At 37.4% G+C, this 26,334-nt stretch overlaps 1 protein-coding gene across 1 annotated transcript in view; it reads left to right on the top strand.

Annotated features, from left to right (window-relative positions):
* The window catches only part of LOC100665810 (phospholipid-transporting ATPase IB), a 267,082-nt gene that overhangs the window by 216,463 nt on the left and 24,285 nt on the right, over nt 1–26,334 (top strand). Inside the window, exons 25-30 of the mRNA XM_064275196.1 lie at nt 2,043–2,211; nt 8,256–8,439; nt 10,469–10,579; nt 15,082–15,156; nt 21,367–21,489; nt 23,371–23,449. Coding sequence (XP_064131266.1) covers nt 2,043–2,211; nt 8,256–8,439; nt 10,469–10,579; nt 15,082–15,156; nt 21,367–21,489; nt 23,371–23,449 — 741 coding nt within the window. The remainder of the gene's footprint in view (nt 1–2,042; nt 2,212–8,255; nt 8,440–10,468; nt 10,580–15,081; nt 15,157–21,366; nt 21,490–23,370; nt 23,450–26,334) is intronic.

The raw sequence follows: 26,334 nt of genomic DNA on the forward strand, positions 1-26,334 counted from the left end.
TCAAAAGAACAAGATGAAAGAAGACATTATCTTTATGGAAGCTCAGATAATAAACATATTAGAAGAATATAATACAACAATATTAAACATGCTCGAGGAACTAAAGGAAAACATGAGCAAAGAACTAAAAGAAATAAGAAAAACAATGCATGAACAAATGAGAATGTAAATAAAGAAATAGACACTGTAAAATGAAAGCAAACAAATACTGGAACTGAATGATACAATAACTGAAATGAAAAACTCATTGGAAGGACTTAAGAGCTGATCTGAGCTGGCAGAAAAAGAATGAGCAAAGTAGAGTATAAGGTAATAAATATCATACAGTCTGAGGAGTAATGAGAGAGAATGCTCAAGACTGCAAGACTGCCTAATGGAAATGTAGGATACCATCATGTAAACTAAGATACACATCATAGGAATCCCAGAAGGAGATGAGAGAGAATGGAACAGAATGAATATTTGAAGAAACAATGGCTGAAAACCTCTTAAATCTGATGAAGGACATGAATCCGAAAATTTAAGAAGTTCAACAAACTCCAAGTAGGATAAACTCTAAAAGATACACAGCAAGACACATTTTAATGAAACTAAAGGTAAGGAAAATTTTGAAAGCAATAAAAAAGAAGCAGATTGTCACATACAAAGGATACCCAACAAGATTAAGTGCCAATTTCTCCTCAGAAACATCAAAGGCCAGAAGGTAGTGGAATTACATTTTTGAAGTGTTGAAAGAAAAGCACTTTCAACCAAGAATGCCACAAAAAAGAACCCATTGTTGTCAAGTCAATTCCAACTCATAGCGACCCTATAGGACAAAGTAGAACTGCCCCACAAAGTTTCCAAGAGTGCCTGGTGCATTTGAACTGCCAACCATTTGGATATCACCCATAGCACTTAACAACTACGCCACCAGGGTTTCCAAGAATACCATATCTGGCAAAAATATCCTTAAAGACTGAGGGCAGAAGAATTCCCAGATTAAGAAAACCTGTGGGAGTTTGTTACCATCAGACCTGCCCTACAAGAAATGGTAGAAGGAGTCCTTCAGATGGAAAGGAAAGAACACTAGACAGTAATTCAAATCAGTACATAGAATAAAAGATTTCCATTACTGGAAATTTCATGGGCAAGTACAAGGACCAGATTTAAGGTATTTTTAGTTAGTAATTTTAGTTGTTATGGCCTTCACATTTTGTAATGACAAATACATAAAAAATAAGTATAAATTTATGTTACAGGGTACATGATGTATAAGGATGTAATAGGTAAAAACAACAAGATAAACAGCTGAGGAGGGGCCGAGCTGTATAGGAATAGAGTTTTTTTTTTTTTTTTACTGAAGTTAAATTAATATTAATTAAACAAGGTTGTTAAAAATGTAAGATGTTAAATGTAATTCTTATAGTAATCACAAAGAGAATAACTAAAAGGTATATACAAAAGGAGAGAAGAAGAATATCTAAATAGCTTATTACAAAATATCAACAAAACACCAATATTGACAATATTGGAGGACATGAAGGACAAAGAAGGTATAAGACACATAAAAAACAAAAAAAAATTGCAGAAGTAGGTCCTTCCTAAGTGGTAATTACCAGGAATATAAATGGATTAAATGCATCAATCAAAGGCAGAGAGGGGCAGGCAATATTAAAAAAACATGATCCAACTGTATGTGTTCTACAAGAGACACATCCTAGGCTCAAAGACACAAATAGGTTGAAAGTGAAAGGATGGAAAAAAAAACTCCATGCAAATAGTAGCCAAAAGACAACCGGGCATTATATAATGATAAAAAGGTCAATTTACCAAGACAATATAACAATTATAAATATGTATGCATCTAATGTCAGAGCCCCAAATTATGTGAAGTAAACTGTGAAAAAACTGAAAGGAGAACTAGACAGTTCTACTATAATAGTTGGAGAATTTAATACAGGTACTCCCAGACTTACAACAGCGTTCTGTTCCAATGACTGTTGTAAGTCAGTTCTGATGTAAGTCGAGTTTTTTTTTCCCCCTTTCTCTCTTTTAGGCAGCACGGAAAGCAATTAATCAGAACTGTGAAGATCTTGGAGCCTTGTTGGGTCAAGAAAATGATCTGGCTCTAATCATTGATGGTGAAACATTGAAGCATGCCCTGCATTTTAAAATTAAGAGGGACTTCCTAAATTTGGCCATCTCTTGTAGAGTAGTATTGTGTTGTAGGTAAGAACATATTCCCTGTTTTATTTTTCTTGCTATATTTAATATTGTTTAGGTAATGAAAATACAGACACGGAAATGCAATGTAACTTTTAGCAGAGGCAAAATTCCTTATTGGGAAAATACATGATCGAGCAGAAGTGAAAAGACTTGAATTTAACTGTTAAGATTTACTAGAAAGCAGCTTATAATTTTTAATGGAAATTGGTTACTGATCTATAACAAGATGAAAGAAGTCTTCAGTAAGAACAAAGGTCCTAAGTTTATTTATAGTGAGGAGCAAATCTGGAAAAAAAATCCATCGATACCTAGAGAAGAATGAAATTACAAGTATTGGTGTGTGTCAGCAAATTTGATTTGTAAAAAAGCAGATAATCTACAACAAAGATGGCCGGAATTGAGAAAATAATTAAACTGAATATACAGGGACTTCTTGATCTTCAAAATGTTAAAATGGACCAATTACTGAAACATATTAATGCTTTGAACTTCGAAATATTCCTATAAGCATGCTCCTCAACTCATGAGGTACACAGTACACTTCAAATCTTTTCCTTAGTTAGATGTCCCTTTGTGTTCACCTTCATTCATCATCAATTAAAAACCACAGCACTTCTGTTCTTCACTGGACTCTGACCCATCATGTTTTTAGTGTAGTCTTCAGGACTCTTTGTGACCTAGTTTTCTATCAGAACTCTTTGAGTTGCAAACGTCGAAAAGCTGAATTCAAATCTGTCTTACGTCCAGCAATTCCACTCTACGTATATACCCAAAACAACTCAAAGCAGGGATTCAGATAGGTACTTGTACACCAAGGTTCACAGCAGCATTATTCACAATAGCCAAAAGGTGGAAATGACCCAAGCATCCATTGACAAACAAAGGGATAAGAGGAAGAAGTGGTTATTAGAAACCGAAAGGAGAGAGTCCTGCAGTAGTGAGCTGCAGTAAAGACACAACTGGGGAAGACAAATGATGGGGAGAAGCCAGGAGAAAAACTCTCCTTCCTCCTTCCAGTGTTTTTAGGGCTCCTTATTGGCCAAACACAACGATGATACTAACTCTGAATTATTTTGTGTGACCCCGTGTGACAGAACAGAAATGTCCCATAGGGTTATCGAGGCTGTAATTTTTACAGAAGCAGATCACCAGGTCTTTCTCCCAGGGAACCACTGAGTGGATTCTAACCACCAATCGTTTGGTTGGCAGCTGAGCACTTAACCACTGCACATTTACCTAAAAAAACCCCCAAAAAACAAAAAACTAGGTTTTGGTAATTCAGTACCTTATATTCTTCATTTACAAACTCAGTAAGTTTAAATGTCCCCATTAAATGAACAGTAAAAATAAATGAATACAAAATTGAAATTCATCACTGAGCTATATTCTAAACTGAAGAAATCAATTTGGTATGCAATTGGCTGAAATCTTTAACTTAAAAGAGGGTATGGCAGCAGGGATGGAGAGCAGACTACGTCTCTAAATTTCTTTATGGCTTTAAAATTTTACTATTTTTCTACATATTCTAGTAACATTTTATTAAATGGTTTTAATCTATATCCATGAAAGATATTTGTCTGGTTTTATTTCTTTCGATGTATTTGACAGGCTTTGGTATCATCAGGATCATTCTGGCCTTATAATATGAATCAAAAAGTATTATTTTATCCTCTATTTTTTAAAACAGTTTCTGTGGTATTAGTATTATTTCTTCTTGAAATGTTTGATATAATTCACTGTTGAAGCCATCTGGGCCTGGTATTTTCTTTGTGGGGAAGTTTTGATTAGCAATTCAGTTTCTCTAGCAGATATTTTCTACTTCTTGAGTCAGTTTTGGTAATTTGTGTCTTTCAAGAAATTTGTCCAAAATCAGTTGGATTTCATACACCAATAAAGAGAATGACAAAAAGGAAATCAGGAAAACAATACCATTTATAGTAGCCCCTAAAAAAAAAAACTTAGGAATAAATCTAACCAAGCATATTAAAAAAACTATACAAAAACAGCTACAAAACACTACTGCAAGAAACCAAAAGAGATCTACATAAATGGAAAAACATACCATGCTCATGAATAGGTAGACCCAACACTGTGAAAATGTCAATTCTACCCCAAAAATCTACAAATACAATGCAATCCTGATCTAAATACCAACAGCAGTCTTTAAAGAGATGGAAAAACTAATCATTAATGCTATATGGAAAGGAAGAGGCCACGGATAAGTAAAGCACTATTGAAGAAGAATAAAGTGAGAAGACTCATGTGACCTGACCTCGGAATCTACTATACAGCTATAGTAGTCAAAACAGGCTGGTACTGGTACAATGACAGATACATTGATCAATGGAACAGAATTGAAAACCCAGCTGTAAACCCAACCACTTACAGTCACCTGATCCTCAACAAAGGCCCAGAGTCTGTCTGTCAATTGGGGAAAAGTCAGTCTTTTTAACAAATGGTGCTGGCAAAACTGGATGTCCATCTGCAAAAACGTGAAACAGGAGCCATACCACACACCATACACAAAAGCTAATTCAAAATGGATCAAAGACCTAAGAATAAAATGAAAAACTATAAAGATCATAGAAGAAAAAATAGGATCAAAGAGGTGGGGCCAAGAAGGCAGAATAGTCAGACTCTTCCTGTGGTTCCTCTTACAACAAAGACCCAGAAAAACAAGTGAATCAATTCTATTTGAAAATCTAGGAGCCCTGAACAACAAAGACAAAGTTGAGGAATTGTACTGAGTGGCGGGGGGAGAGAGAGATGGTTCAGAAGCAGCGAGGAGTTGCCAGACCTGACTTGGCAGGAACCAGCACCCTGCTGGATTGGCTGGTGTGTGTGGTGAGGCAAATAGTGGCACTTGGGATGCTTTTCCACATCAGGAGAGACCAAGTGGTAGAGAGTCTACTCAAGCCTCTGAACCAGTGAAAAGCAGCATTCAGTCAACAAAAGATAAGTACGTGTGTCTAACCTACCACATGGATCAAAAAACACCTCCTTTGGGAAGAACCTCTCTCCCATTTACCTACTCCCTCCCCACTCTGCACCAGGTCCTGGGCTGGCTTCAGTGATTGCCACATCCCGTGGGCTGAAAGCAGAACCTGTCACGTGACCTGAACCATTCTCCCAGCTTTGGAGAGTGATCAAATTAACAAACAGGAAAAAATAGTCTGCCAGCTCCCCTAAGCTAGGAACTCAGGGCAGCCACAGCCCCTTTGCCTAGGCACAGGCATAAGGGGTCCACGGAATTTGAATGCCTTTCACCCCTGCATAGACCTGTGTGGGCCAATTTCAACAGCTTAGGCACTCATTAGCACAGTACAACAGGGTGTATACCTGAAGCCTATTTTCAACTGTATCAGCTACAAGGTGGAGTGGGAGATTTGTGACAATTGACACCACTCTGCCCATTAAGCAGGGTCTTCACCTAACCACATCAGGGGCCTGAGGACTGGTGCCTCCACCCATGCCACCTAGCCACCCATGACAGGAGTCTGAGAATAAGTTGTGCCTCCTGGTTCTTACAGCAAACAGCATTTAGCACCCATAATCCAGCTGCAAAACCCACCTACCTACATGCTGAAGGGAACAGGGACATGCTTTCTTCCCAGACACTCAGGTACAGCTGTCAGCCCCCTGCCTCACTCAGCACATGACCCCCTACTGTAGGCAGACACCTGTACCTACTCCAATCACCCCTGCCCATCTAGGACTATAGGTAAGAGCCTGCACCACACACTCAGTGACCGTTTACTTGGACACCTTAGCCAAATCCCTACAAGAAAAGTAAATGTACTCCTGGGCTCACGCATCTAGTAACAGCTCTAACCACCTGGAGACGGAACATGAGAGCTTCAAAGGTGCCAGTAATCAAACTAGATCACATGACCAGCCTATTTGGGCATATCAAAACAAAACAAAACAAGAAGCTAGGACACAGTAAGCAAACATAAAATAAATAAATATAATAACTTATTGATTGCTCACAGACAACAGTCAATGTCAAATCACATAAAGAGGCAGACCACGATGGCTACAGCAAGCACCCAAAACAAAGAATTGAGAAACTCTCTGAAAGAAGAGACATTCTTGGGATTACCAGAGGTAGAATTCAAAAGATTAATATACAGTACTCTTCAAGAGATCAGGAAGGAGGTCAGACAAAACACAGAACAAGCCAAGGAACACACAGACAAAGCAATAGAGGAACTTAGGAAGGTTATACAAGAGCATAATGACAAATTTAACATGCTGCAAAAATCCATAGAGAGACAACAAACAAACATCCAAAAGATTAGCAATAAAATTTCAGAATTAGACAACTCAGTGAAAAGTCATAGAAGCAGAAATGAGAAAATGGAAGTCAGAATTAGTGAGATTGAAGATAAAGCACTTAGCACCAACATATTTGAAGAAAAATCAGAAAAAAGAATTAAAAAAAATGAAGAAACCCTAAGAATTATGTGGAACTCTACGAAAAGGAATAACCTACATGTGTTTGGAGTACCAGAACAGAGGGGGATAACAGAAAATACAGACAGAACTGTTGAAGATTTTGTCAGAAAACTTCCCTGATATCATGAAAGATGAGATGATATCTATCCAAGATGCTCATCGAACCCCACACAAAGTAGATCTCCAAAGTAAGTTACCAAGAAATATTATAATCAAATTTGCCAAAACCAAAAATAGAGAATTTTAAGAGCAGCTAGGGATAAACAAAAAGTCACCTACAAAGGAGAGTCAATAAGACTAAGCTCAGACTACTCAGCAGATACCATGCAGGCAAGAAGACAATGGGATGACATATATAAAGCCTTGAAGGAAAAAAATTGCCAGCCAAAAATTATATATCTAGCAAAACTGTCTCTCAAATATGAAAGTAGAGTTAGGATATTTCCAGATAAACAGAATTTTACAGAATTTGTAACAACCAAACCAAAATTACAAGAAATACTAAAGGGAGTCTTCTGGTTAGAAAATAAATAACATCAGATAAAAACCCAAGACTACAACACAGGACAGAACAACCAGATATCAACCAAGGTAGGGAAGTAACAAATAGCTCAAAGCTAAAACGCTGAAAATAGGAAAACAGAGACATCAACACGTAAAAGATGATGACATTGAAACAAAAAAGAGGGACTAAATAATGTAGTCATAGATCTTTCATATGGAGAGGAAGTCAATGTGAAGAATGTAACCAATGTAACTAAACATTATGTGTAGAAATTATTGAATGGGAGTGTGTATTGCTGTGTGTATCTTCATCAAAAGTACAATAAAATATTTAAAAAAAAGAAAAGAAATTTGTCCATTGTACCTAGTTCTCAAATCTGTTGGCGTAAAATTTTTCATAATATTCCTTCATTATTCTTCCAATTTCAGTGTTATCTACTGTGAAGTCCCTTCTTTCCTTCCTCATATTTCTCATCTCTCTCTCTTTCTCTGATTTTTCTCTGTATATATCTTTCTTTCCTTGATCAACTTAGCTAGGGCTTTACCAATTTTGCTGATTTTCCCAAAGGGTTGAGTAACTGCCATTGAAATTCCACCACCTGTCAGTTTGTTTTACTGTGGTGTCTTGTGTGTTGTTACAGTGTTGGAAGTTATTACACCAGTATTTCAAGTACCAGCAGAGTTACCCATGGTGGACAGGTTTCAATGGTGCTTCCAGACTAAGACAAACTAGGAAGAAAGGCCTGCCTGGAAATCTGCTTCTGAAAATTAGACAATGAAATCTCTATGGATTATAGAAAGACATTGTCTAGTATAGTGCTGGAAGATGAGCCTTCTAGATTGGAAGGCACTCAAAATACACAGGGGCCACAATGGACTTGAGCATACCAACAATTGTGAAGATGGCACAGGACCGGGCAATGTTTTTTTCTGTTCTACATGGGGTCACCACGAGTTGGAGCTAGCTTGATGGCAATTAACAATAACAACAACATGTAGCTTACTGCTAACTCCTATGTAAAGACTTTTGGAACAATGTGAAACAAAACAAGAAAAGAGGTATTTGTTTCTGTGTTTGTTTTTAGGTTATCTCCCCTCCAGAAGGCTGAAATAGTGGACATGGTCAAGAGGCATGTAGGAGCAATTACCCTTGCCGTGGGCGATGGGGCCAATGATGTGGGGATGATCCAGACTGCCCACGTGGGCGTGGGCATCAGTGGCAACGAGGGCATGCAGGCCGCCAACAACTCAGACTACGCCATCGCACAGGTCAGAGCCGGGTGAACAACTGGGCAGGCAGGCTTTCGTAAGACCTCCAGTCTACCCTGAGGTTTTATATAGCCAGCCTGTCAGCACATTCGAGGTTCTCTCTGGTTTTCTCTTACACATTTTGGGGCAGTAAAGTTTTCCCTGGTCAAACTGCTGCCACCAAGAATCTAGAGCCCTCCTAAGAATAATCTCTCAATACCCAATCTCTCCAAAACTGTATTACGTGCTTTGCTTTGTGGTGTCTCTTGATAAACAATTCTTCAAGACATATAATCTCCCCATCTCCTTTTTGTTTTTGAAGGGGGCTCTGCTTCTTGTCAGGCATTGAAGAAGAGTCATGGCCCAGTGATTTACAGCTCCTGTGTGTTTACATATGTGACCATGGTATTTGTCTGGTGTGGCTGCCATGGGCTGATTCTGGGGGCAGCTGCCATCCTTCGCCCTTAATGACCTTGAAGTCAGGAGCCAAGCAAGTTGCTTACCAAAACAATGTCATCTTTTATTCACTTATAAAGTGATATCTCTTAAACCAAGATATGCCATATTTTTACGCACATGCCTTCTATGTTTGCTTGCCAACTGTGCCCTCCCCCCAGAGGTATTTTTGTAAGTGCTGCTATGCAAATATTTTTTGCTGTAAAAATACAGTATTCCCTTAATATCTTTCATTTTCTGTCTTCCTCAGGCAAAATTACTACCATCTTGTTAAAGGAAAGGAGTCTTGGTGGCACAGTGGTTAAACGGTCAGCTGCTAACAGAAAGGTCAGCAGTTCAAACTCACAGCCCACTCCTCAGGAGAAAGATGTGGCAGTCTGTTTCCATAAAGATTTACAGCCTTGGAAACCCGGAGGGGCAGTTCTACTGTCTCCTGTAGGGTTGCTATGACTAATCGACTCAACAGAAATGGATTTGATTTTGGTTGAGGTGTTAAAGGAAATTCCCATTAATACAGCTGTTTCTTAATTGATGAATGGAACCAGACAATCTTATAATCTGGGGGACTGGAGATATTGATTAGATTTGTCATCCCAGTCATTACTGAAACAAAACCCGTTGTCGTTGAGTCGACTCCATGCCTATGAGAGTAGAACTACGCTCCATAGGGTTTTCAGTGGTTGACTTTTTGGAAGTAGGTCGCCAGGCCTTTCTTCTGAGGTGTCTCTGGGTAGACTCGGACTGCCAAACTTTTGGGTAGCAGCCGAACACTTAACTGTTGGTGCCAACCAGGGACTCCTGCCCTCATAAAGGGGAGGCAAAACAGAAACCAATAATTGTAATAAATTAATAAACTATATCTTATGTTAGAAGATAAGTGTGTGGGAAATGAAATTTTATTTATTTATTTATTATAACAAATGGGGAGCTGACCCTTTAGTTACTTCACTTGCTTAGTTACTTCACCTGACCCTACAGAAAGATTACTGAGTGAGCCTGAGTTTCTCATTTCTGACAGGATATTTTCACTAAATAATCTGACCCTTTCTCATGACTTAGTTTCTAAATGTCTACCAGATTAAAATAAAAGCCTTGCATGTGACAACTGAAAAGTCAAGCACCACTTAGTGAGCATAAAAAGGTATATTTGGGGGTCAGAAGCTGGCCAAATGGACACGAAAATAGAGACTGGAGGGAAGGAATATGCTGTCTCATTAGGGAGAGAGCAACTAGGAGTATATATATAAAAAAAAAAGGAGTATATAGCAAGGTGTATACAAATTGTTTTCGAGAGACTGACTTGATTTGTAAACTTTCACTTAAAGCACAATAAAAATTTTGATAAAAGGGTATATTCAATGTTTTTTGGACAACCAGAGAAGATAATTTTATGAGGCTTTAAACAATCCCCTTGGAGTGAACTGCCATGTCAGCTGTCTACAGAATTGGTTTTGTTCTGCTCTCCTTCTATGTTGTATGTCTATACATAGGACCTGCTGAGGCTTGAAATATTGGAAAGCACCATTTTCCATGTTTTTGTCACTAACGAATAGGTTAGTTTGAACTTGAATTGACTCTTGTTTCTGTCTTTTAGTTTAGTTACTTGGAGAAACTTCTATTGGTTCATGGATCTTGGAATTATATTCGAGTGACCAAATGCATATTGTACTGTTTCTACAAGAACGTGGTATTATATGTTGTTGAGGTAAGAAAGGAGATAAGCTTTCTTTCACTGAGGAGGTAGGGCTTCTCTTTGACATCAGGCCTGGTAATTTAAATTTTTTTGTATTTATGTCTTAATAGTCCTGCTTTAAGTTTTTTTTTCACACAAAAGTGGTCAAGTAAAAGATGTTATGACATCATGATGACATATTTATACTGTGTGGTAAAACTAGCCTGTTGAGAACTGGAGTCCATCTTTCCTGCCCTTGATCCTTGCGGTGATTAAACACCTCAGAAACATCTAGGCCTTTTTAGCTGTTAGTTGCTGTCAAGTGGGCTCCGGCTCATGGTGACCTTATGTGTAACAGAACGAAACACTGCCTGGTCCTGCTCCATCTTCGTGATCACTGGTATGTTTGAGTCCGTTGTTGTAGCTATTGTGTTGTCAATTCATCTCATTGAGGGTTTTCCTCATTTTCAATGGCTCTCTACTTTACCAAACATGATGTACTTTTCTAGCAATTGGTCTTTCCCGATGACGCATCCAAAGTAAGCAAGATGAAGTTCCACTTTCCTCGCTTCTAAGGAGCATTTCAGTTTTATTTCTTCTAAGATGGATTTGTTCATTCTTCTGGAGTCCATGGTATTCAATATTTTTAGCTAGCAAAACCCAAACCCAAACTCGTTGCTATGGAGTCAATTCCGATTCATAGGGACCCTATAGGACAGAATAGAACTCCCCCAATAGGGCTTCCAAGGAGCAGCTGGTAGATTTGAACTGCTGACTTTTTGGTTAGCAGCCATAGCTCTTAACCACTGCGCCACCAGGGCTCCCTAAATGCATCAGTTGTTCTGTCTTCTTTTTTCATTGCCCAGCTTTTGCATGCATATGAAGTGATTGAGGAGACCATGGCTTGGGTCAGGTACATCTTAGTCATCAAAGTGACATCTTTGCTTTTTAGAACTTTTAGCTGTATTCCTATTGAAATGAAGAATCTTCATCACAAGGCTATTGTTGTCTCTTAATACTTCCACTAAGGGATATCACTTCCACTAAAGGGCATTATTTTGTCAGATGCTCTCTTTTCTTTTGTATCTCTGGCTATACTTAGCATTGGTGGTTAAAGCCACTGGAAACAAACATTCAATTCGTACTATTTCCACACCAAAATAAATAAATAAGCTTGCTACTACTGCTCCTGTTTCCAGGGAAGGTGGACTATAGCTCCTCACACTGTAGTCAGCACCACAAATTTCCATCCGACTCCCTTCCTCGTCATGAACACAAATTCTGTGAGCAGTGGACACTGTCCTAGACAGTCTGTCCTATTTTTTCCTTAAAAAGAACCAAATGAAATTCATATAACTGCATTTTTCATAGAATCTGTAAGTTTGTCATGCATTTATTACTTCTGAAAGAAAAAAAAAGCTCTTTCTAGAGTGTCACGTATAGGTGTTTGGGATATGGAATGCAGGTAAACAATGAATCTTCTAAGCACTATCCTGACTTAAAAATACCTACAGAATCTTTAAATTGGCTGTGAAATATAGCTTTTAAACTTTTTATTTCTAAGTAGTTATAGATTCACAAGAAGTTGAAAAAAAAATGTACAGACTGATCCCGTGTACCCTTGAACCAGTTTCTCCCTAAGATAACATCTGGCATAATTAGAGCAAAACCAAAACTGGGAAATTGGCATTGGTACAATCCACAGAGCTTATTTGGATTTCACCAGTTTTAGATGCAGTCTTGTGTATGTGTTCATGATCCATTTTCATTTAGTTTTTGAATAAGCGCTAAGGTTTAGATTGTGTTTAATTATTTTGCCCATCGATGTCCAATTGTTCCAATGCCATTTGTTGAAAGGGCTATCCTTCTTCCAATGAATTGGTTTTCCACCTTTGTCAAATATCAGTTGAGCATATTCATGTGAATCTATTTATGGGTTCTTTCATCTGATTTATGGATATATATGTCTATCCCTCCACCACTGCCAAATTGTCTTGATTATTGAAGCTGTCTAGTAAGTCAGAATCAACTCGATGGCAGCAGGTTTGTTTTTTTATTTTTTTCATTCATAGTAAGGCTTAGCAGCAGCCAGAGTGATTCCTCCCACTTTATTTATTTATTTTCAAAATTGTCTTAACTCTTCTAGATCCTTTGCCTTTACATATAAATTTTAGAAAAACTCTGCTAGGATTTTGATAGAAATTAGCATTAAATCTATAGATTGATTTGGGGAGAATTTGTGCATATTTTCAAGGTTCATCTATGTTGTGGCATGCATCAGGACTTCATTTCTCTTTATGAAGAGTAATATTCCATTGCATGTATGTACCATATTTTGTTGATTTTTCCAGTCCATGAAGATGGTATAACTCTGCATTTATTTAAGTCATCTCTGATTTGTTTCATCAACATTTTATAGTTTTTAGTATATTGATCCTGTACATGCTGTTTTGGATTTATACCTAAGTATTTCATATTCTTTGTAGTGATTGTAAATAGTATTGTGATTTTAATTTCAGCATCATTGTGTTCATTGTTCATACACAAAGATGTGATTGATTTTTGTATATTGATTTTTTCTCTTTTTTTCTATTATAGTGAAAATTTACACACCAAAACATCCACCAACACAGCTTCCACATTTACAACTCAAAGACAGTGATTACATTTTTCATGTTGTGCCACCATTATTGCCATCCTCATCCAAAACATTCCACCACCATTCACATAAACTCAATACCACCGATTATGGATTGAATTTCATCCCCCAAAAATATGTATTGTAAATCCTAACCTCTGCCTGTGCTTATAAGTCCATTTGGAAATAGATTGTGTTTATTATGTTAATGAGGCAGGATCAGGGTCTATCTTGAGTCAATCTTCTTAAGATATAGAAGAGATTAAACAAGGGAGAGATGAAAGATGCCAAGCCACATGACGATCTCCCAGGAGCAGAAGCTCAAAGAGACAAGGACCTTCCTCAGAGCCGACAGAGAGAGAAAGCCTTCCCCTAGAGCCAGCACCCTGAATTCAGACTTCTAGCCTCCTAAATTGTGAGAAAATAAATTTCTGTTTGTTAAAGCCACCCACTTGTAGTATGTCTGTTATAACAGCACTAGATAACTAAGACACCTCCTGAAAAAAAACTTCCCCTTTTTCCCTCCCTCCCACCCTTGGTAACCATTAATAATCTTTGGTTTCTAAATATTTGCTTATTTCATGTAAGTGAGATCATACAGTATTTGTCCTTTTGTGATTGACTTATTTTACTGAGCATATTTTCAAGGTTCATCTATGTTGTGGCATGCATCAGGACTTCATTTGTCTTTATGAAGAGTAATATTCCATTGCATGTATGTACCGTATTTTGTTTATCCAGTCATCTGTGGAGGGATATTTCAGTTGTTTACACGTTTTGGCTATTGTGAAAAGTGCTGCAGTGAACACTGACATACAATTTTCTGTTTGCATTCCTGCCTTCACTCTTTCAGTGTATATACCTAGGACTGGGATTGCTTGTCATATGGTGGGTCTATGTGCAACTTTTTGAGGAACTGTGAAACTGTTTTCCACAGTGGCTGTGCCATTTTACAATCCCCCCAGGAATGGATGAGGGTCCCAGTTTCTCCACAACCTAGCCAACATTTGTTGTTTCCCCTCCCCTTGCTTTTTTTTTTTTTTTTTGCTCATTGCTAATCTAATGAGGATAAGGTGATAATCTCATTGTAGTTTTGTGAAGGTTGGTTTTGTATCTTGAAAACTTGCTGAACCCACTTAGTAGTTCTAGGAGTTTTTTATAGATTCCTTGGGATATTCTATGCAGACAATCATGTCATCTGCAAATAGCGACAGTTTTTTTTTTTCCTTCCAATCTGCTGTCTTTTATTTCTTTTTCTTGTCTTTTTGTGCTACTAGAACTTCCTGTACAATGTTGAATACGAGTCTTTCACCATTAAATGTGATGCTAGCCATAAGTTTTTTTGTAAATGTTCTTTATCAGATTGAGGAAATTCCCCTCTGATCCCAGTTTGCCGAGAACTTTTAATCATGAATTGGTGTTGGATTTTGTCAAATGCTTTTTTAGTGTCAAACAACAGAATCACATTATTTTTGTTGTTGTTGTTGTTTGTTTCTTAGCTTGTTGGTATGGTGGGTTACAAAGATTGATTTTCAAATGTGGAATCAGGTTTGCATCCCTGGAATAAACCCACTTGGCTGTAATAAATAATTTTTTTTATACATTGATAGATTTGATTTGATAATATTTTGTTGAGAATTTTTACAAGTACTATGTGAATTTTTTAGTATAAAATGGTGTATTGTAGTATAAGGACATATGCCATTAATTATAGAAGTGCATCAATAATTTTTAATATCAATATAGCATTTGAAACTTACAATTTATGAAAGAACTATGAGATGGCTCTATCAGTAACTATTCTCTAGCAGCTGAAGGTTCCATCTTCTGTGTCTCTTCTTTTTAGTATATGGATACATTTAGGTCAACATTGATATAAAGCTTTCTTCTCTTTCAGCTTTGGTTCACCTTTGTTAATGGATTTTCTGGGCAGATTCTATTTGATCATTGGTCCATCAGCTTGTACAATGTGGTAAGCATCCTCCACCTCTATCTGATAGCATGCAGAACGTCAGTGACATTCCTTGACTGTTTATGTCTGGGAAGTGTATCTAAGTCAATCATCTCTGTACATAGCAGGCAGCATACATACATCCTCAAGGCCTTTGTTGTTGCAACAAATCATGCAGGAGTCAAACTGTCCACATGTGTGTTCAATCAAAGCAGATCTTTCTAGAGCAACTACGTGAAATTTGTGCCCCATGTATTTTGACAATATATCCGAAACCACTTCAATGTATGTCTGTGAAATGTTTTCATGCTTTTAAGCCAAGTGAAAATTGCTGAACTCTACCTAAACTCACTCCATTTAATAAGTATAATTCTGATGTATCCGGTTGTATATATGTGTGACCTTATAATGTGTTTTGGTGTCCTTTTAAACTTCCTGGCAGAAAATGGGTCCTTGTGGAAGTATATTACCCTCTACAGTCTGTGTTTGTACTATATAGTGAATTTTGATCCCAAGTTCTAGAGTAAATGTTATATTCCACTATAACTGAATTAAAGAAAATAATATGTACAATCTCATGCTTTATGTGACTCATTTTGAATTAAAAAGCTGGGTACAAATTTTAAAAAGTAAGGCTACACAGCTTATAAGCCACGTTACCTTTCCATTTTTCTTTTTGTTTTACTTTTGTTGTATTATTATTCCACTTTGAGAATTGGAAATTAGGGAAACCTAGCATAAAAATGATGTTCTCAGAGACTGTAACACAACCCCTCTCCTACATTGTATTACCACAATCACAATATTTTTTGTATGTTCTGTGCTCTAACCCCTAAAACTCTGTTTTCTAGAAGCATAAATTCTGAAACAGAAAGCACAGGTAGAAGTCAAAGGACAGAAGTCACTGAGTGTCCAGTAATGGAAAAATGCCTGGTGCTATGACCATGCACAGTGTGTGTTCAATGATAGACTGATTTGGGTAGAATCCTTCACCAATGAGTCTGAGGTCATCCATAGAGCTGCTTCTACCAGGTTTTTGGTCACAGATGACAATACTGATCAATTTTCTTCAAAGCTTCATAAGAGACTGGGGCAGAGAATGGCAGACCCTGTCCTCTGTGCTAGAAAAATCACTATGAATGCATATGCTACGGATATTAATCGATAGAATCTTATTTTTTATAAAGGGAAACAGACATCAGGTTTTTTTACTAGTAGTAGATGGGGCTACAGTGGGAAAAATTATGGAACAACAAAGAATAAAATATGATGACTTATACTTATTAATATTCATTGAGTTACTAAATCTCATCCCATTACATGTACATTTTACAGATACAAAATAACTGTTGCCCAGGACATTTCAAGTAGTTACTGGCAATGCCAGAGATAGACTCTGTCTGCTTACTTGAGGGGGGAGGGTGTAGCGAAATAAACAGAAGCTCTAGAAATTTGCAGAGGGCTCCCCTTGAGCCTTTGGCTTAGGACTGACCTGTGTGTGCATGAGAAAAGTCTATACAAAGCTGAGGAAAGAACCACCAGAGAGCAGCAGGCTGAAAAATTTTTAGAGCTCTTATAAGGATCCAAGTTTGTATTGCCACTAGCCAGAGCAGAAAGAACTCCTATTACACAGGACATTGGGTAAATTCCTTCTACGAGCCACATTTTTAATAATAAGGATAAATTAATCCCATAACAAAGCAACCCTGGGGCCTTCATAACAAAACTTAAAAGCAAGCCTCCAAAATATTCAACTTATTTGCAAGTTACCTGCATGGCAGAAGACAGCCACTCCATATTTAAAGGACAAAGTCCAGCACCCAACTACACAAAAGTCACAGTTTCAGCACTCAATAAAACCAAGTGTGCCAAGAAACAGAAAAATAAGATCCATAATCAGGTGAAAAAATAAATAAGAACAGACCCAGAAATTATAAAGATGATGAAATGAGTAGATAAGGATCTTAAAACAGCTGTTATAAATGTTATAAACATGGCCAAGGATATAAAGGAAATCCTGGATATAATGAGGAGAGAAATGGAAGATATAGAAAAGAACCAAATGGAGCCTTGTGATATGAAAAATGCAATATGTGAGATGAAAATTTTTCTAGAAAGGACCAAGAGTAGATTACACCACAGCTGTTGCTGTCGAGATGATTCTGACTCATAGATTAGAAACTTCGTAAAAAGATCAGTAAATATAAATACATAGCAATAAAGAAGCACAGAGAGAGAGAAAGAAAAGAAAAAATGAACAGAGCCTCATTTTGCTCTGGGAAAATATCGAGCATTCTAATATTCATGTACTTAGCATTTCAAAAGAAAGATGAGGCAGAAAAAATATATGGTTGAAAATGTCAGATTTGATTAAAAAAAAAAACAACTATACACCCACAGTTCAAAGAATCTCAATAAAGCCCTAGAAGAATAAGCCTAAAAGAAAAGCACACACATACTCTTTATAATCAAATTGCTGAAAACCATTGACTGAAAGAATAGCCTTTAAAGCAGCCTGAGAAAAAACATTACATACAGAAGACAAAGGCTAGAATAAAAGCAGATTTCTAATCGGAAACCACACAATCCAAAAGACAGTGGAATTATATCTTTAATGTTCCTGAAAGAAAATATCCATTATTCCAGAATTCTATATCCAGCAAAAATATCTTCCTGAATTTAAGGCCAAATAAAAACCTATTCAAACCAAGAAAACTGAGAGAATTCACCAAAAGACCTGCACTACCTGAAACATTAAAGGAAGTTCTTCAAGCAATAGAAAAAATACAGGTAGTCACCGATTTACAACATATTTGAGTTAAGAAGAACCTCACTTAAGACTGCTTTTTTTAGGGGTGGGGGCAGGTCATATTATTGTTAGTAATATATACTACACACGATGTTGTAGTGCATAATTTGCTGATGGCATCATTTTCAGATGTTCACTGGCAGGTGTTCAAAGATCGGATTTATAAAGATACTGGTGATAAAAGGCAACAATAATGAAAACTGAAAAAAAGTATTCAACTTACATTACAACTGATTTATGCTGGAATCATCAGAACTGAACTCTGTCATAAGTTGATGACTTCCTGTATATCAGGAAGAAAGTGTATTTATGCAAAGATATGTTTATTATGTGGACAAATATAAAGGACCTTTACCCCATTTTCAGTCTCTTTAACAGATACTTGACTGTTTAAAGCAAAAATAATAATATATTATGGGATTTATAATTTATGTAGAATTAAAATGTATGATAACAAGAGTATAAAGAATGGGAAGGGAAATTGAAATATACTGTTATAAAGTTCTTGAATTTTATATGAAGTGGTATAATATTTGAACTTTTTGATACGTTACATGTTGATACTGTAAAGTTTAAAGGCCAGCTAGAAACTAAAACAGAAAGGTATAGCTAATAAACCAATGTTGTTGTTGTTGGGTACCATTGAGTCGGTCTCCACTCCTAGTGAACCCATGTGCAACAGAACGAAACACTGCCTGGTCCTGCCCCATCCTCATAATCATTGTTATGCTTGAGCCCATTGTTGCAGCCACTGTGTCAGTCCATTTGGTTGAAGGTCTTCCTCTTTCGCTGACCCTCTGCTCTACCAAGCATGATGTCCTTCTCCAGGGACTGGTCCCTCCTGATAACATGTCGCCATCCTAGCTTCTGATGAGCATTCTGGCTATACATCTTCAAAAATCAGTTTGTTCCTTCTTCTGGCCAAACCCATCGCCGTCGAGTCAATTCTTCTGGCAGTTCATGGTATATTCAGTATTCTTCGCCAATACCATAATTCAAAGGCATCAATTCTTCTTTGGTCTTCCTTATTTGTTGTATGTAGGATCACTATGAGTCAGAACCAACCTGATGGCACATAACAACAACGGTAATTGTAATTAAGGTTATGTGTCAACTTGGCTTGGCAGTGATTGTCAGTGATTTGGCAGATCTTGTGTATTTTGAGATCTGACATGAGCAGCCAATCAGTTAAAAGGGGAGTTGTGGCCTACATCCAATATAAATGGGCATTCTGGAAAAGCTCACCATCTCTCAATCCTGCATCCAACTCATCATCCTCTGACCTCTGGTTCTTGTGACATGAGCCAGCAGCCTGCTGCCTGACATGTACATTTTAAGATTTGACAGTTCCCACAGCCCTGTGAGCCAGCAGTTTGCCATCTGACCCAGCAATTTTGGGTTCATCAGCTCCTGCAACCACATGAGTCCGGAGAATCTCCAGCCTGATGCCTGATCCACAGATTTGGGACTTGCCAGCCTTCACAACTGCATGAGCCTTAGCTGTGTCTAAAGGGTCCTTGTCTGAGATAGTGCCTGGGGCACGTCCTAGGGCACTGCCTAGGGCATCACCTGAGAAAGAAGCCCTTCAAGACATTGCTGCGTGTCCTTAGGACCTACCCCGCCACCCATTTTTGCTCATGGCCTATAACTAGTCTCAAGTCTCTGAGAGCCCCAAGAGGTGAAGTACAAAGTGTGACCCAGGAGGAGGTATGCTACACTCCAAAACAACTGCTTGATTTTTTCTAATATATACAAACCAAAAACTGGATAATATGTGTGGCAATGGCCATTAAGGGTGTGGGATAATGGTGCAAGGAACATCAAATTCAGTCAGTCTGAGTTTATTGATATGGCCTCATTATGCAGACTCTTCATTCAGCATTTCAGCCTGAGAGGTTAGAAAAGGACTTAATGGCTTGTTTGGTTGATTTACTGAAGCACAGATAACACGGTGTCCTACACTAAGTCAAGTTGAAGTACGAGACCTGCCTAGGTATACTGTAGAAAAAGATATCCAAAGACATAAGGAAACTGGCATGTTAAAAAACATGTTAGAGTGGATTTATCAGGTTGGACCCACAGACCCACCCATGGGGTGCCCATAGGACAATGGTGAGAAATAAATTTGTGAAGGGAATCCCAGCATCTTTGAAGACTGATGTGATTGCTATTTTATGTAAGCCAGGTTAGACAGTGGGAACTCCCTTAATTGATTTAGGACACCTAACTACAATGGGGAAACCCTGGTAGTGTAGTGGTTAAGTGCTACAGCTGCTGACCAAAGGGTCAGCAGTTTGAATCCGCCAGGTGCTCCTTGGAAACTCTATAGGGCAGTTCTACTCTGTCCTATAGGGTTGCTGTGAGTTGGAATCGACTGGACGGCACTGGGTTTGGTTTTGGTTTTAACCAGAATGGGGCCTATTCGATCCCTGGGTGGTAGGGGCCAAGTGGCGGCACTCAATAGACAAAGACAAGGTGGGCGTGGTTACCGTAATTTGACAAAAGAGTAAAAGCAGTAATCAGAATAGTCTGACTTGTATGGATTTATAACTTTGGCTACTTAGTCATGATGTCCCTAAGAGTGAAATAGATGGGAAATCTACTTAATATGTACTTGATCTGTACAAGTGGAAGAATTCTAGGTCAAGCGAATCACCAGAATAGAGAGTCACGGCCCCTCAATCAATCCCCAGACTTGAGCCGGTTTACAGACTCACTACCCCTTGAATGGAGTGGAGGCTGGGTCCTCTTGAGGAATGACCCCACTACACTGCCAAAAATTTATACTGTTAATCTTTCTCCCAGGCTTCCCCAAAAGGAGCTTATTTGTTGCTAACTGAAGGTTGGGTGTTAAAACCCACCCAGTGGCTCTGTGGAAGAAAGGCCTGGCAAATTGTCTTTGTAAAGATTAAGGCCAAGGAAACCCTATGGAGCAGTTCTACTCTGTAACATGTGGGGTTGCCATGAGTTGAGGGATGACTCAAGGCAGCTAACAACGATAACAACACTATGTGCCCGGTACTGGCAAGTGAATAAGATCTGGTTCATAGGAGGGAGACAGATGCCCATATTGTCAATAAATTCCCAATAAATTTTTGGCCAATACTACGCCTTTTCTGTAACTATCTACAATTTACTCATTTTGTGCTCATTAAACACAACAAAATAAAATGTTATGATTCATTGACTCCAAGATTGGATCAATCAGAAAAACTAAGTCATGATTTGGTAGATTTGTTTGAATCTATGTGACTCAATAGTTCAAGACTCAACAGAAGTTGCAAAAATCGTTGAGAGTTCTGCGTGCCCTTCACCCAGGCGTAGTACATTGTCAAACCAGGAAATTCACATTAGTAACTCAATATTAGTAACTCAGGGAACGGTTAAAAACTTGTTTTAATAGGTCCTTGTTTTCTATACAGATTTTCACTTCATTGCCACCTTTTACTCTGGGAATCTTTGAACAGTGCTGCAGTCAGAAGAGCTTGCTCAAGTATCCACAACTGTACTCAATTTCACAAGATGAGAAAATTTTCAACACAAAGGTAAACAGAAAGTTATTTTCAGTCCTTCATCTCAAACTGACTTCAAATATAACTTGGGCCTTCCCTTTCTGATGCTTTAGGAAAAACAATTTTAAAAATACAAGAAATAAAGCCTTGTGCCTTCTTTCTTCTGGTTTATCTTACCCAAGGAATTGAGTTTCATTAATTTAAAAATTGTCTATGGCTGACTTATTGCTACAATAGCACAGTTGAGTAGGTATAGTAGAGACCACATGCCCCGCACCCTCCAAAAAACTAAAACAGTTACTATCTGACCCTTTACAGAAAATGTTTGCTGAACCCTAGTTTACAATATTCATCAAATTTGGGGTATTTTCAGCCATTATTTATTCAAATATTTTTTCTGACCTGTTCTTTCCTCTTCTTCTGTATCTCCAGTAACACATATTCAGTTGATTGAAGTTGTCTAAAACCTCATTGAACCTGAGCTTTTGTTAATGATTTTTAAATTCTCCTTCCTGTCTATTTCATTTTGGATAATTTTCTTTGTCTTCAAGTTTATTTCTGAAATATTTAATTAGGCATTATTTTTTTTCCTCTGCCATGTCTAGTCTGCCAAAAATTCCATTCAGTGTATTTTTTATCTCACACATTGTAGTTTTTATCTCTAAAATTTCTATTTGGATAGTTTTTTTATCTTCTAGGCTATGAGTTGGAATCGACTTGTCGGCAACAGTTTTTTTTTTTTTATGCCTGTCTTAACTTTTTGGACATATGGAGTGCAGTTATAATAACTGTTTCAACAGTTATTCTTGCCTGCACATTCTAACATCGGTGTCAGTTTGTGGTTGGATTTAATTGATTTATTTACCTCTTCATTCTGAGTTGTATTTTCCTGCTTATTTGCATGCCTGATAATTCTTGATTGGATGCTTTACATTGTGAATTCTACCGTGTTAAGTCCTGGAAATACTTGTATTCCTACAAATATTCTTTAGTTTTGTTCTGGGACACAAGCAAGTTAATTGGAAACAGTTTGATCCTTTTGGGTCTGGCTTTTATAATTTGTTAGGCATCAAAGGAGCACTAAGTCTAGTAGTAATTATTCTCCACTATTGAGGGGAGAACTTTCTATGTCCTCTAGCGGGTATCCCACAAATCCTTTTGTTTTCCAATCTGGCATTAACTTTGTTTTTGAATCACTGTCTTACATTTTTTCTTAAGAACTGCCTTACTCCAGGAAAATTCTAGGTCACAGGTCAGATATGTTTACACATTCTTTTCTTCTCTAGTCCTTTAATTATTAGTTTTCTTGGGAAGTATGAAAATAACTGGTGTATTTAGAATTGAAAGAACAAAGAATTGTGTTTTTATTGTTTTATCATCTCCTAACCTGTGTGTGCCTTTGTTTGATTGATTCCAGAGATTTTATATTATCGATATTTTCTTTAAGAAAATTGTGCATGATCTGTTCATACGAAGCACAAGGGATTTTAAAAAAAATATTGTGACCAGTGTCAGAGTGTAGGGGTAAAGGATCAGAGGTATCATATAAAATGTAGTATGAAATTGTATTTAAAGTACTATAATTTAAACATTTAAAATATTTTTATAGTTTCTTTTAAAATTATTTCTGGTTCTGGATAATTTCAGCTTTCATAATTTTTATGACAAATATATTACACTTGAGTTTCATACTTAATAAATTTTTTTCTCAAATGATATCCTATAACTTCAGTCATTTCTTTTCAAAGTTGAATAAAGAAATGATATTTTTTTCAGTTTTCATGAATAACATTTTAGTTTTGTAACTGTGTTACACGCAGCAAATACACTTTACAATACCACATACTTTTAGATTTAGACCAAGGTCAAGGTATTGTGGTACTACTATGACTTTCTTGGTTTATTTTCTTTTAGGTATTCTGGATTGAATGTATGAATGCTTTGGTTCACTCCTTCATTCTCTTCTGGTTGCCCAAACAAATGCTGGCGCATGGTAATAAGTTCGTTGTTTCAAATATCTGCATAAACAAAACAAAACAAAAAAATATGATTCTCACCAGAGTAAATGTTTTTACAAGTGTGTGTGTGTGCCCCCAGAAATAACTGGAGAACACATAAACAGAATTTAGAGAAAACCAAAGAGTTATCTAAATCTAATATTAGGCATTCCTATCATTAATAGGGAAACACTGGTGGCCTAGTGGTTAAGTGCTCCAGCTGCTGACCAAAAGGTTGGCAGTTTGAATCCACCAGGCGCTCCTTGGAAACTCTATGGGGCAGTTCTACGCTGTCCTATAGGGTCGCTATGAGTCGGAATTGGCTTGACGGCGCTGGGTTTGGTTTGGTTTATCGTTAATAGATTATAGTTTGGACATTTAATAGCTGACCCTTAGATCCCATTCTCTTTGTCTCTGATATGTATAAACTGAGGACTAGTGCTTTTATTGTTAATCTCTAAATATATATTTGAGTAAGGAAGTCTGATGGAGGGAATAATATTTCTGATGGAGCATGGATGTCTCCTGTTAGCAAGTTTGAAACTTATGACTACTTTATGTCTTGTTTCCATTTCTTAAGCTTAAATTTAGACTGTAACACAAGATCATATAGGAACTTAACCTTATCACATGCTGACATAGTCTCTTTTTTCTGATAATCAATTTTCCAAATGTCATTCTGTGTAAAGTCTTTCTCCAGGCCAACTGGGGCCTAATACATCCAGAACCAGGATATATGAAATATTTTATTGTGTGAAATGGGTTCACATTTTAACAAGCTACAAATTAAGCTATAAATTGCAGTGAAACCTGTGAAAGCTGGAACTCGATGGGACTGCCTTGTTTTCCCGGGTCTGACAAGAGTTTCGCATTTGACAGGGTATAGTCTTACCACTTTTCTATCACTCATTTTAGTGGAAAATATTTGAGGTTTCTTTCTCTGACAGTTTTCTGCCTTACACAAGTTCCAGCTTTCACAGGTTTTAGTGTATAGTCATTTTTCTAAAACGAAATTTAATTTTTATTGCTTCTTTCTAGCAACATGTCCTTTATCTTGGATATATTCAACAGAAAAAAATGAGTTTGAGTTGTATGTGTTTATTTGTATTTAAAGGAATGAATCCACCATTACATTGCTCAGGGCCTCCCTTCTAAGAAATAATCAAAATATTCACGTAACAACAATAAAAACAGCAAAGTCAGAAGTTTAGGAAGACTTAATTCCAATTCTGGGATGGCAGTTCTGTGGACCCATGCCTCAATGAAACAAGCAAAGCTGGCAAAAACTATTAAAAAAAAAAACTATAAATTATCTATAAATTGTCCTAAAGGCATAGAGCAAATGAAGAAATATGTATTCAAAAACACCAACTGAACAATGAGAGTCTGACACAATTGATCCATGAGCCACACCCTCTTCCCCTCCTACCCAAGCACAGCTTAGTTTGATGGAAGTTCTGCTCCAGACAGGTGCTGCCAAGAATATGGGGCTCCTCATCTTCTCAGATCAAAATCAAGAGTGACCATATCTCATGAGGAGGGGCAGACCATCAGCATTTCTCTTCCATTCCAACTCCATGTTGAAGAGGCTAAATTTTTGGTGAATGTGACTGCAAGGTTGGAGGCTCCCTTTCTCCAGCCAGCTTATATTCATACAACGGAGGCTCTGCCCAAGACATGACAAATTGAGAATACTGGGGCCCTGATTGTCCTTATTCCAGCTCACTTGTAGGGCAGAGGTTCCTTGCTGGGAGAGACAAGCTGAGAATACCAGAGGTCACCAACCTGCTCAGCACCAAGAGTAGTTGACCAGACATTTTTCCAGTGGGGGGAGGCTGTACATAAGAGAGCTCCAAAGTTCTTCCCAATGGAAATGATTTTATTTGAAACAAAATGTGGGGAAGTTCAAGTGTAAGGATGCTCTCAAAAGCAATAACTCCTCTTGACTGAGAGCAATAAGCTAAACCATTAGCCGGCTAATTTACTAGAGAGTAACAGGGAAAGAGACAGCTAAGAAGAGTTCTCCTAGGATGAGAACAAACTTCAGAGACTAGCATCAAAAATACTTCTGCCTGAATTTAATTGGCTCAGACCAATTTATGACCCAGGACATTGTCAAAACAGCAGAGCAATCTGCCAGTACTTAGTAGAGCCTAATGCTTGGGTGTAATACCAAATAAGACAGACATCTTAACAGAGAGATTAGGAGAAATGTCAAAGAGAGCCTGGCTAAGACCACTGTCACACCAGGATAATTGTGCACTCACCCTAGGCTGTACCTTCCAAGAGAAACACCAAGGTTTCACACTGCAGGGGATATAGATTTCACTAAAATAGTCTAGCCAAGTCACAAAACAAATAAGCAAACAACACCAAATATAAGCCTTGAAGGAGAGGGGAATCAATATCAGAGTTACTACAATATAGTACCTAAAATGTCCAGTTTTCAGCAAAAAATTATGAGACATGCAAAGAAACAGAAAGTGTAATGGGAAAATTGGCAAAAGAAACTGCCTGTAAGAGAGCCCAAATATCAAATTTAATAGACAGAGTTCAAAATAACCTCTATAAATTTGTTCAAAGAACTAAAGGAAATCATGCTTAAATGTATGAAGACAATGGATCATCAAATAAAAATTATCAATGATGAGGTAAAAATTATAATAAAGAAACAAAAATTCTGGAGTTGAAAAGTACAAAAACTGAATGAAAAATTCTTAGAGGGGCTAAGCTGTAAATTTGAAATGGAAGATGAAAGAACTAGTGAACTTCAAGATACACTGATAGAGAATATTCAATCCGAAGTTCAGAGAGAAAATAGAATGAAGAAAAATGAGTAGAGTATCAGAGAAAATGTGAGAAACCTTTAAACACACCAACA

This window comes from Loxodonta africana, chromosome 23, assembly GCF_030014295.1.
Source record: "Loxodonta africana isolate mLoxAfr1 chromosome 23, mLoxAfr1.hap2, whole genome shotgun sequence".
Taxonomy (NCBI): Eukaryota; Metazoa; Chordata; class Mammalia; order Proboscidea; family Elephantidae; genus Loxodonta; species Loxodonta africana.